Raw genomic sequence first — 11,880 nt, forward strand, 5'->3', positions numbered from 1 at the left:
ACTGTCCTACCAGTTTTGTAAATAAAATGAATAAACAAAGAACTAAACGCCGTTAAATACAAAAAAAGCCAGCCAAAAGTATTTCTGGAAAGTGTGCAATCAAATTTTAGTTAATAGCGTAGCCCAAAGACAAGCTAGCAAGTTAAGTAAGCCTAAAAACTGAGTTTTACATTCATAATAAATTTTTGGCTTAAGGGGTCCCTACCCTTTTCAAAGAGATAGGCTTTTCAATGCAAAGTACATTAAATCAAGACGCTACTGTCGCAAATTCACATCATAAACCTACACTGAATTTTGGCTTGCAATGTCATCTAGGTCAGGCCTGTCTGCAGTCTTAATTTGGACAAAATCCATGTACTCAGTTTTCTATAACAGCTACCTAAACTTTACAGCAAGTTTTGAACTTAAAAATTTAGCACAAATACTCCTAAAAACCGAAAAATCAAACCCTCAAAAAATGTACAATTTAGCCTAAACCTGGAACCAGCTGTCGCCAAAACAACAACAAAACTAGTTCACATCGACGTCACATGCGCATTGGACCGGAAATTTTCTTACTTTTTTTAATATGACGCATTGAGTACGAACACGTAATAATCACTGTGTTGCCGGCTCAAAATTGTCTTTATATTGGGAAGTGAGCCCTTATAGGGAATTTTTTAATCCGACTGTCTAAGGTTGAAGACGCTTGCATTAGAACATACCAACTGAAAGTCCAACGTGCGCGAAAGATTGGCCATCTCTATCGAAAAGAGCTTGAATGTTTATCAAATAGATCAAATTTACACTATCCGCTAGATGGCGATTAGAGCACAGACATCCTTAATTGGTCAAAAGACATCAATTAAGGTTAAAATTCTGAACCAGCCACAAGTAATTTAGTCCCATTGAAAATCTATGCGTTGTGTACGACATGGCGAAACGCAGGAAGCCTGGAACAAGATTATAATTCAACAATACGCTAGCAGGATCTGGCAAAAAGGCGATTTTATGTGTTGCCAGATTATCTTAGGAGCGCTCGCAGGAAAGTCGTAGGAAGACGACGTCTAGCAGTAATATAGACAAGACACACCTACTGATAACATAAAAACTGCAATCGTATTTATTTCCGTTTTGTAAATCAACATGGAGCGCGACCTATGCCCTAGGGGAGAAGCTTGCCAAAGATATGCAAGGGATGGCTTGGTCGTTAACGTTCTGACAACGATTTAAAGGTTTTTAACGAATTTTCCAAGCAAATGCAATCAACTCAAGAACAACCAGTAACACGTGAGACAAGCTGTGTCCATACCTTTCAATTCCTTGGTCGGCGTTTTCGAAAGCTTTGCATAGGTAAGTTCTTTACAAAAGAAGACACTAGCAGCGCGATGAAAGCACGTTCGCGAAAAAAGTTTGCCATCCATTTTCAGTCGAGGTTGTTTGCTCAGTACGAAGCCTGCATCGAAAATCACTTGAAAAGGATCTTCAAACTGTGACAAGTCTGCTAAACAACACAACAGAAGCTGTTTTAGCCGGCCTGCAAGATGATCACAGCGAATGAATGTCGACGGTTTTCTTTCGTTCGCCGTGGTAAACCGCGACCACTGTTATGGAACAACAACAAAATACGTCTTGTACTAAATGACAAATCATAATTGCTTTGCAAACAGACCGTTGCCAAATACTTCAATCAATGAATTTTGGGTGTAATATGTTGAGGTAAAACCACCAAAAAATGCAAAAGTGTAAACGATACATTTTCGAAAACGCTGCCGACAGGCAGCCATTTTGAAAACACAATACCTGGTCGATTGCAGCTTGCAGCTTTATGTCGAAACAATGGTTTTGGTAGCGCCATCAGCAGTGCCAATGGCTTGCGATGCATAGGGCTTTCGTTTACAGTCAGGCTTCCCAGCAACAAAATGGATGCAGTCGCTCGTCGAAGACGGAAATTCTGAAATAAAGGGCCATTGAAATAGCATGATTTAGGCGGAACAGTAGTAGAAACTTACAAAAATAACCATAGCAACTATTTTAGTACCTAATGCTCAGAGTCTGTAAAGGCAATTTTTAAAACATCATGGCCAAAACAGTATTGATGATGGTTGCATCACTAACTTGAAATGTTCACGTCGGCTGGCTCTAAAATGAGGCGATATGGATCGACGCAAAGCCGGAAATGACTTACTTGCAAATCACATGCAAGCGGTAAAATTGATTTATGTACTACTAGCATATATGTCAGTCAATGATCGCCCAGCCCCTGGCCGTCAAAGTTGATGCTACCATTCCGTTATCGGTCATTGTGCTAATCCAGAGAGACAAGACTCGTTAGAAGCCAGCCGAACCATGTCCTTTCACTCCTTTGTTAAATTTTCTATCAACTTTTTCATCGTTTGTCTGCGTACATTTTAATAAAATATTAGTGCTTTATGCTTTTATTAACTTAAAACGCATCCATTCTGTCAGAAAAATACGTACACTTCATTATAGCACGAAAACTATAACTGTCCTACCAGTTTTGTAAATAAAATGAATAAACAAAGAACTAAACGCCGTTAAATACAAAAAAAGCCAGCCAAAAGTATTTCTGGAAAGTGTGCAATCAAATTTTAGTTAATAGCGTAGCCCAAAGACAAGCTAGCAAGTTAAGTAAGCCTAAAAACTGAGTTTTACATTCATAATAAATTTTTGGCTTAAGGGGTCCCTACCCTTTTCAAAGAGATAGGCTTTTCAATGCAAAGTACATTAAATCAAGACGCTACTGTCGCAAATTCACATCATAAACCTACACTGAATTTTGGCTTGCAATGTCATCTAGGTCAGGCCTGTCTGCAGTCTTAATTTGGACAAAATCCATGTACTCAGTTTTCTATAACAGCTACCTAAACTTTACAGCAAGTTTTGAACTTAAAAATTTAGCACAAATACTCCTAAAAACCGAAAAATCAAACCCTCAAAAAATGTACAATTTAGCCTAAACCTGGAACCAGCTGTCGCCAAAACAACAACAAAACTAGTTCACATCGACGTCACATGCGCATTGGACCGGAAATTTTCTTACTTTTTTTAATATGACGCATTGAGTACGAACACGTAATAATCACTGTGTTGCCGGCTCAAAATTGTCTTTATATTGGGAAGTGAGCCCTTAAGTCACGAACCAAAGAAAATCCTTTTTTGTTCAGTTGGCAATAATTCACAGTCTTGTTTGGCACGTGACAATTACTTACGGGTTCTGTGAAACGGTTTGACCTGGAATCGCGAATATCATCTTCGACCGTTCATGGCGATTCACTTTTGTCACTAACAGAAAGAAATGATGCGAGTTATGTTCGTCATTGGCGGTATGGCTGGTCAGGTCGAGACCTCATTGTGCAAACCAGAAATTACCAAACCAACCAGTTAATTGTGAACTTGCCTGTAACGTTTGTTGCTACTGGAGTGATTATGTAACAGAGTATTCTTGCTTTCGTGCGCCAAGCTGCCTTCCCACACTCACGGTGAACCGCGACACCACCAGTAAAACCCAAGAAATCAACTCATTTCATTCAACAGCCTCTACGACCCAAAACCAAAACCGAGCTTCACAAATCATTCAGCAAACGGCTTTTATGGAGTTCAAAAGGCAAGGCGCCAAATTAGTGATAAGATAAAAGTGCACAAAACGTGAGACAAACAACGTTAATTGCAATTAACCAAAACCACCGCGAAGCAATGAACGCACTAGAGAACAAACTCACCACAAAAACGGAAAAATACAAAAAACTGTAAATAACGATTGACATAATTTCGTTACAATTATGCCAGCAACATACTGCGTGTTGGTGCAAAGAACGCTACAAGTAGACAATATTGCAGATGTAACGCTGATTGCTATAATTGCATTGTTTCATCACAGATGTTTATTTCCTTGAACAGTCATTCTTTGTTTGTATCTTATACGACACATCATGCCACATCCGTCAATCGCTTAAGATCTTCCATCATTTCAGTTGTATCAGGCGAGGGAACCAGACGCGAGTAAAATGTTTTTCGATTTCATAATTTTTGTTCTTGTTGGATTGCTTGGAGCTGAAGTGGATGCGCAATGTACAGGTAACTCTCGTGATATTACCGGAGCTACCTTTGTTTCCATTCGTTCATCGTGCTCTGCGTACGACGCCTCTTTTACAAGAAGCATAACTGGAAGAACCTTCAGTTTTTTGCCGAAATATTTTTCAACATCAGTTTCTTCCGGATTCCAATGCTCGGTGAGTTAATTTGAAATATTCAGAGTCGATGATTTAAAATTTTGTCCAAATACATAAGAACAGTTTATTAATCGCTCTATTGATATACAATGATAATAACGTAAGTTTTTTCCCAATTTATTTTGTAACAATATAACTTTGTTTAGTTTTATAACGGAACATCCACCTCTGACCAACTTTTGGGTACAATTGGAGATTCGTTGGCCGGTTTGGTCGAGTTGTTTCAAAATTCCGCAAATGCATTTGTGCGATGTGTTGGCACCGGAACACAGCTTGACGTCACCTCCGCCTTCGTCGGCTTTCTTACCGGTGGGTGCTGATGGTATTATTTAGACATAAATTTGTTTTGGAGGCTTGGTCCTGTTAAAATGAAATTAAAAAGCTGAATTATACGCCTAACCTTGTATGAGTATTTCAATTTGTAATTACTGACAACATTGGCTCCGCACAGTTAATGGAAAAAACTAAACAATACGTTATGCAACTCTGCTTAAAACCATAAGATGGCGGTTCGATATAAAGGTTTGTTCTTTGAACGACTGCGATGGTCAGCAACGGAAAAATTTACGAAGATGAGCCGAGTTGTCATCATGTTATCATATCATATCATATCATGAATATCATGATAGCTTGTTTCAAGTCACTTTCATAAATTTTTATGAGATTAATCGAGTTATTGTAATAACTTAACCGGAGCTTTGAAAGTGAAATTTATTAAATGGTTAAAGCGAGAGATATGTCCTAGCACAAGTTAGCCTTAAATAAAAATGTAGTTGTCAGCAAATATACTGGTGAAAGGAATTTTATTAATATTATGTAGTGGCTAAGCAGTTAGTGCCCATAAGTGCCATAAAACGTACATTTATCGCTCAATTATGACGAAGATGGCGGTTCTTATTACATCACAATAACAGAAACAATTAAAAAAGTAGTTGTCAGTAAATCCATCAGTGAAAGGATTTTATTGATATGTTTTATTGATATAGTCAAGGAAAGCTTCAATTTACCACAAACTTAAGTTACTAACATTTACTGAGTTAAACCTTGTAGTGCCAACAATCATTTAATGTCTGCTGGTTGTTGTGATGCCTGAATGTTCATTGGTTGGTTGAGATTGTGCTCTTGTTATTATGGTCTCGTTGTTATCTTCGCTCATTGGCTGCTATTTCCTGCCTTGACCCTTATAATAAGAGTTGTGGCGTTTTTCATTGGTTTTGCGGTTGACCACAAGTTATAAGATTTAAATTTCACAAGAAAGTCGATACGGCCACAAATAGAAAGTTAATTTGTTGTAATCATTGTTAATTTGCTCCAAACAGCTCTTGATGCTGCTCATTATCAATTAGTTTAGTTTTTACCTAAATTTAACCGCTTTGCGAGCGCCTTTGCTTTATACTCGAGAAATGCTGAGTTGCTCTAAACTTTGGAAACATGAAATTTCTGAGTTGGTTTATTCACTTAAATAATTGAGGAAAACAAATCTAGAAAATGAAATTGAGGATTATTAATTAATCAAAATTGCATGATTTTATATTTTAGTGCCATCTTCGAACGTAGAATCGGAAGTTTTCGAGGACGTGCCACTGATAGAAGTGCAGTCACCATCATTTCCTCAAAATTATCCGTCGGATTACGTCCAGGAGACGGTGATAAAGAGCAGCCGATCAACAACTTACACCGTGTCTTTTAATTCCACGTTTGAAATTTCTGATGATCAACTTTCTGTAAGAATAATAAGAACAATTGCTTCAATATTGCTTGCATGCATGTGTATGTTACGTCACAATTGCGTTTGTTGTTTCTAAGCAGACCTTTGCCGAGCAATTTTAAATATTTTTTGCCACCTCACAGTACACCTGAAGAAGCTTAAGCTTGCGAAAGCTCGTGTAGTAAAATATAAATAAAGTTAACCTTCAGAGTGCCAAACTATATCCTGCGATTTTATTTTACTTTAAATTTTGGTTAACGCGGTTCAAACAACATCTACTTCAACTTTGTTAGCTTAGTATATTGAACGTCATTTTCCCAAACAATGACGCAGATAATATCGGATGAAGGAACGGGATTCGCTTATCTTTCAACAAGCGTCGTTCCGGCCCCGTTCAACATCACAGGAAAAGAAATTAAGATACAATTTTCCTCTGACGGTAGTGTTAGAGATAAAGGATTTCAAATCACATTTGAAGCAAGTAAGCATATTTATTTTTAAAATGTAAGATTTACAATTCTTGCTTAACCGTCGTTTATAAGATATTTTGCCACAAGTTACAACAACTCCACCAGCAGCAACCGAACTTTTTTGCGGCAGTCAAGGACAGGTCAATATCAGGTAGTTTTGATGTTTAATGTTAAATTTTTAATGAAATTATTTTGACCAAAAAATATAACTGAATTTATAATTCTTGTTAAAATTGTGTTTCCTGTTATAAAAAAATTGACTTCTCTGCGTCATAACCATGCTGTTGGAGTTTTTAGTTTATCAAACCAAACTGTCAACGACTTGTGCGGAAATGATGATGATTACGTCATCATCAGCGCAACTCTTGTTGACGATGTGAACTCAGTTGACCCCGAATGTAAGGCAGATGCGAGTGATCCAAATTTCAATCTTGACCTGTCCAACTGTTGTATATTGGAGGTAATTCATTTATCATCATTCATCCAATTCATTAAGAAAATTAAATCAAATTTTATTATGTCCTCAGCCTTTTTATACTAAAAATGTTTGTATGACGTACAACTTAGGTCACAGGCGACGTCATCAAAGCACATTTTCCTCTGCGATGTCTTTCTAAATTGAACGAATCTGAACCGATCCAGCGCTACGTTGATGGATGCCTCAATCTGACGTGCGAGTACAACAGGACAGAACTGATTGAAGCTGGAGCGATTGTTCCCGAGATCAAGTGAGTGTTCGACGTCTGTTGCAACATGTTGACGCTCGTTGCATTGAACAACTTTCAACAGGAAAGTGGCGCTGGATTCTGTTGAACAAGAAGGAAGATTCGGAGTTAAAATTTACTTCACAAAAAATCAATCTTATTCTGATAAACTGGATGCGGGGGCTGAGGTCAAGGTTCCGGATCTCGTCTACACAAAAGTGGAACTGAGTACACCTGACGAAGCTCTGCATGTTCAGGTTTGAAACGATGTGCCTTGGAATTACCTAATCTCGATCCTTACAAATACTTTCCCTGAGATTGCCATTATACGTCAGTGATGACGTCATTTTATGATAATATTTTCAATTCAGTTAAAAGAATGTTGGGCGACACCAAGTGAAGACCCTGATGATGAAGGAACAAGATATGACATCATTAAAGACGGGTGACCTGATTAAGTTGTAATAATAAGTATTGTTACGCATTTCTTGATTTTTCTATTTTGTTTTAAAAGTTTTCCAGCTAATAACCCATTTGAATCTGATGACGCAATTGAAATTGACCGGAACTACATGGAAGAGTATGCTGCTTTCAATTTCAAGGCCTTTGTGTGGTCAAATAATTTAGAAGGAGCAATCTACGTCTATTGTCGCGTCACAATATGTCACGAGGATGTTGACTCTGGATGTCCAGCCGGGGTAAGCAGTGGTCGCTTGTAACGACGGATTTTTGTGTTTTCCCTTTGTTTGAAAATTCTAATTGTGTTTGTTCATGAAGCTTTTAATTTTCATGTCACAATCAGCCAAGTGGTAACCAGACGAAGAAACGTGACGTGGCATCACCTGATTCGCTCCTTGTTGCATCCGGACCTATCTTCATCAGCAAGAGCAAGAAGAAGAGTTGTGAAGAGGTAACATCTCACCCGACATACTTGAGGAAGACTTTCAACTTATCGTTGTTACTTTTCTTTATAGTCAAACGGTGGCTGCAGTGACGTGTGTGAGATGCGTAACGATGACGTCATATGTATGTGTTATGAGAGAAGATCTCTTGCTGAAGATGGAGAAACATGTCAAGGTAAAGTCAAAACGATTTTTCCATTCTTTATACTGTATTGACGTCATTTATTACGTCAGATGTCGAGAAGTACGAAGTTGTAGCAGTGGGTGACGATTGGACATTCTTGGTTTACGTCATCGCTGCTTTCGTCATCGTGGTTGGATGCTTGTTTGTGTGGAGCAAGAAAGATGGAAAGAGCAAAGATGGCTTCCCAACGTCTTATTTAAATCGATGAAATAAACTGAGCCCGGGTCATGTCTACTTTAAACAGAAGAATTATTGTTGTGTGCTTTTGCAAAGGACTAATATTATCCTTAGTGACGTCATTTATGTAATCAAGTTTAATATCCGTGTCAACTGCTTCTTGAGGCAATATGGCCCATGTGAAACAATTTTGTTTATTGCATCACACAAAACAATGCCTATGACGTAGTGATTTTCAACCTATGATCATAATATATGCGACATCAAGTTTCAACATAACTTCAGGTTTAACTTGTCCATGGCTTCACTTTCCCGTGAATAAATTCTGTATTGTATCGTCTGTTCGTGTAAGTCGGTGTCCTTTGTACTTCTGAGTCGTGTTGTCATTGTAAGCTCAAAAGGAAAGCGCCTAAGTTTTACAAGGTACAAGGCATCGTGGGGATTTAATAGAAACCGAGCCACAGTGGCATTAACTACAACCGACATCTTATTCTCTCAGCGTGATTTAAATTCGATGATTCTTCAAGGTAAATGTGACCTTGCTAAAACTGCTTTCCTGGGAGTACCGCTGGCGTTTAAATCCCGACTGTTGAAAGCTTATACTGTGGAAATGTCCACTTACAATAGTTACGTTGCAATTAACGCAAGAAAATAGAAGAGAGAGAGATATTCTCATTACAACTTCGAGATGATCTGACTCCAATAAAAGTTTCGTTCTCTTCTCGACTGGCACTGCAAGTAAACCGACGTTGCCTGCAATATGAGAAATGTTGATAAAAGTTGAATTGAAACAAAGTAGAACGAACTGGATAAAATAAACTGAATGAAAATCTGCATAGACACGCGTTTATGTAAGATGCTTATACACTAATTTAAGCTGTTAGAGGTGGGTATAAAAATGTGAAGAATGCAGAGTTTTTAAAGGGAAGTGCCAAGACTGACACCAATGTATGGCATAAACCGCCACTTATTCATTGCACGCTTTAATGTCGGTCACGTGACACTTTTCGACGACGATTGGCTGTTTCGCCGCTTCGTCTATCTTTTGCAAAGCAGATTTCTCTTTGTTAGCTTTTTAATCTTGAGGAACAGTAAAGTTTTGAAGTTTATTCAAACTTTGATTGGACACTCTACGTATAATTTTTCCGCAAAACATTCCAACTAAAAGAAACAGTCGCATGATTTATATCACCGCCTACTGCTGGTCCGGTATCTAGGGTACGGTACCATGCTTAAGCCTAAAATAAGCTTATTTAAATTTAAATTACTTTTATTTAAGTCTAACTAGGCTATCTTCGTTCAGTAACTTTTGACTTCGTCTCATAACATCGCAAAACTTGTAACGTTTTGTAAATGTTTACTACTCTACTGACGTAAGTAGGCCTGTAATGAAATGATTGTTTATTGTTCCTTAGCTTGTAAGGACGACCACTTCAATTACAATGTTTGTCTGTAGAATTGCTTAATGTCCTCGAAGTGAAATGAGTCTCAGGTCGTTGTTTCGCTTCTCTTAATCTTAGAATCAATTGTATACCATGACAACTGTATAAACTGTTTATATTGTTTCTTGTTTAAACGATTACATTAAATAAGACATTGGGACAGCTACATAATAAAGTCGACCACTTTCTAGGGTTAACTTCGTAGACTGTGTCGCATTGAACAACTATGAATAACAACACACGCAATGCAGGCATGCACGACATTTTTGTCACGACTTAATACGATAAACAGAGAGTAATTGATTACGTAACGCAATGCTTTGCTTTGCCGATTTCCGTACACAAGAATTCTATGCGGCATTCGATTTGCAAGCAATTTTATATTATCATCACAGGCCTATATTGCACTAACATCGGTCAATGTTGTATGTGGACTTGCGGCCGTCATTCTAAAAAGCTGAGTGAATTAAACAATGAATTTGATGCTGTTTCGACGCTATCCCTCGATATTGACGAATCTCATCTCACATCGGGAATTATTGCTGGCTAGTAGCTGTCTTAAGAATTAGGGCCTACTTGCATACGGTCAGATAGACACATATAAACTTCAGGTTGTTTCATTAGTTCGACTGTCTGGACTACAATAACCAGACATGTGAAGAGGTCAAAGCGAATACTATATACTGTGTTAACTCGTTTCAAAAGTAAGGGGTGTCAAGAGAGAGATACGATCCCTTGTGCATACAATTGGACCGACATTAAATAGTTATGTAAGGTTAGCAATAACCGAGACGGTTACGCCACAAACTATTTCAAAGTTTTAGAATGCTGAATTAGCTGCTGATTTTGGTTGCCTAACCACATAATATGGCCAACTGAGCACATTGGTAAGCTTAGTAAGCATTACCTCGAGTTTTAAACAAAAAATCTACTTCTGAAGATGTTAATGTAGGCTACTCTAGCTCAAATGGAAGCATGCGACACAATGAAGACGAAAAGAATCAAGTTTATGCGGAAGCAAAGGAGTTGTGGTCTCTCGTGTCTGCTGCTGGATAGAATGGACTTTCAAAGAATTAAATGTCAGTTGGATTTTCATAATCAGCTTTGTATTCATCCGAATACAGACTTAAACCCGGCAAAGATTTCTAATCGCTTAAACCTGGTTACCGAGTTTGCTTTGGTGCAAATACCGATTAAAATATAATAATACAGTTCGTAGTCAATTCCAGTCTATTGTTTCAATCTTTGTTCAAAATATAAAAAAGCTCATACGTGACCTCAGCTGACCAGCTGATCAGCAGACCAGCTCACGTGACCAGCTCTCACGTGACCTCCCCTCCTGCTTATCCCAAAGTGGAGAAAACTTTGGGAACCAGGAGGTCAGCAGTAATGTTGGCTACAGATGCTAGAAAGAGCGTTGTGAGAATATGGTGTAATTTTAGCTGGGGTTGAACCAGCTGCTTTTTCCAAAACATGTTTGTGGAGTGAACATTAATTTCTTTGCAAGCTCGTCTCGTTTGTATAAAAGATAGTGGTGTATTTGATTTCTATGTAGATGCATGGTTTCTCAACCGCGTCAATGATGAACATGGAGTTTGCCAATGAAACGGAGACATTGGTCAAGTATCAATTTCTTAGGAACTCCATTGTCAGAAACGTCAAAGGAATATGCAATAGAATACGGCACTCAGTTGTATCAAAACGCTTCGTGAACTACGGTTCCACGACATATGGCCGCGAACAAACTCACCGGGGACAACTGAACGTGACGTAAATTGACCGCGAACAAACTGACTGTGATGTAAATTGACCGCGAACAAACTAACCGGGAACAGACTTACCGGAATGAAAATTGACCGGGAGGTAAATTGACCGTGGGAGTCCTGACGTACAGCTTCAATCTGACAATTTACTTAACTAAAGTGTCCATTGTTATTGCAATGAGTCCATTGTTACTACATGAGATAGGCTACAACGCATTGTTTCATAATCTCATCAAACAACTCGTCTAGACCGGGAAAATGCATGTAACAATAGGAAATCTATGAATAAAGGTGAAAA

The 11,880-nt window shown here is 38.2% G+C and overlaps 2 protein-coding genes across 2 annotated transcripts; both read left to right on the forward strand.

The window, feature by feature from the left end:
• Positions 1-3,988: 3,988 nt before the first annotated feature.
• Positions 3,989-6,135, forward strand: LOC143453237 (uncharacterized). The gene is made up of 3 exons (XM_076954430.1): positions 3,989-4,232; positions 4,379-4,541; positions 5,772-6,135. Exons 1-3 carry the CDS (start codon positions 4,008-4,010, stop codon positions 6,035-6,037), a joined length of 654 nt encoding a protein of 217 aa, XP_076810545.1. The 5' UTR covers positions 3,989-4,007; the 3' UTR covers positions 6,038-6,135.
• Positions 6,136-6,189: 54 nt separating this feature from the next.
• LOC143453079 (alpha-tectorin-like) lies at positions 6,190-8,408 on the forward strand. Its single transcript, XM_076954227.1, has 10 exons — positions 6,190-6,421; positions 6,483-6,561; positions 6,708-6,870; positions 6,978-7,138; positions 7,200-7,371; positions 7,486-7,559; positions 7,629-7,812; positions 7,917-8,024; positions 8,089-8,191; positions 8,251-8,408. Exons 1-10 carry the CDS (start codon positions 6,265-6,267, stop codon positions 8,406-8,408), a joined length of 1,359 nt encoding a protein of 452 aa, XP_076810342.1. The 5' UTR covers positions 6,190-6,264.
• Positions 8,409-11,880: the final 3,472 nt, after the last annotated feature.

Source organism: Clavelina lepadiformis, chromosome 4, assembly GCF_947623445.1.
Source record: "Clavelina lepadiformis chromosome 4, kaClaLepa1.1, whole genome shotgun sequence".
Lineage (NCBI taxonomy): Eukaryota > Metazoa > Chordata > Ascidiacea > Aplousobranchia > Clavelinidae > Clavelina > Clavelina lepadiformis.

What these genes read in the sequence shown, in the direction of transcription:
- LOC143453237 (XM_076954430.1), top strand. Translation starts at nt 4,008, where the DNA reads ATGTTTTTCGATTTCATAATTTTTGTTCTTGTTGGATTGCTTGGAGCT. An exon ending in CTTCCGGATTCCAATGCTCG is followed by an intron (nt 4,233 to 4,378) that starts GTGAGTTAATTT and finishes AACTTTGTTTAG; the next exon opens with TTTTATAACGGAACATCCAC. An exon ending in CTTCGTCGGCTTTCTTACCG is followed by an intron (nt 4,542 to 5,771) that starts GTGGGTGCTGAT and finishes TTTATATTTTAG; the next exon opens with TGCCATCTTCGAACGTAGAA.
- LOC143453079 (XM_076954227.1), top strand. Translation starts at nt 6,265, where the DNA reads ATGACGCAGATAATATCGGATGAAGGAACGGGATTCGCTTATCTTTCA. An exon ending in ACGAAGCTCTGCATGTTCAG is followed by an intron (nt 7,372 to 7,485) that starts GTTTGAAACGAT and finishes TTTTCAATTCAG; the next exon opens with TTAAAAGAATGTTGGGCGAC. An exon ending in AGAAGAAGAGTTGTGAAGAG is followed by an intron (nt 8,025 to 8,088) that starts GTAACATCTCAC and finishes TTTTCTTTATAG; the next exon opens with TCAAACGGTGGCTGCAGTGA.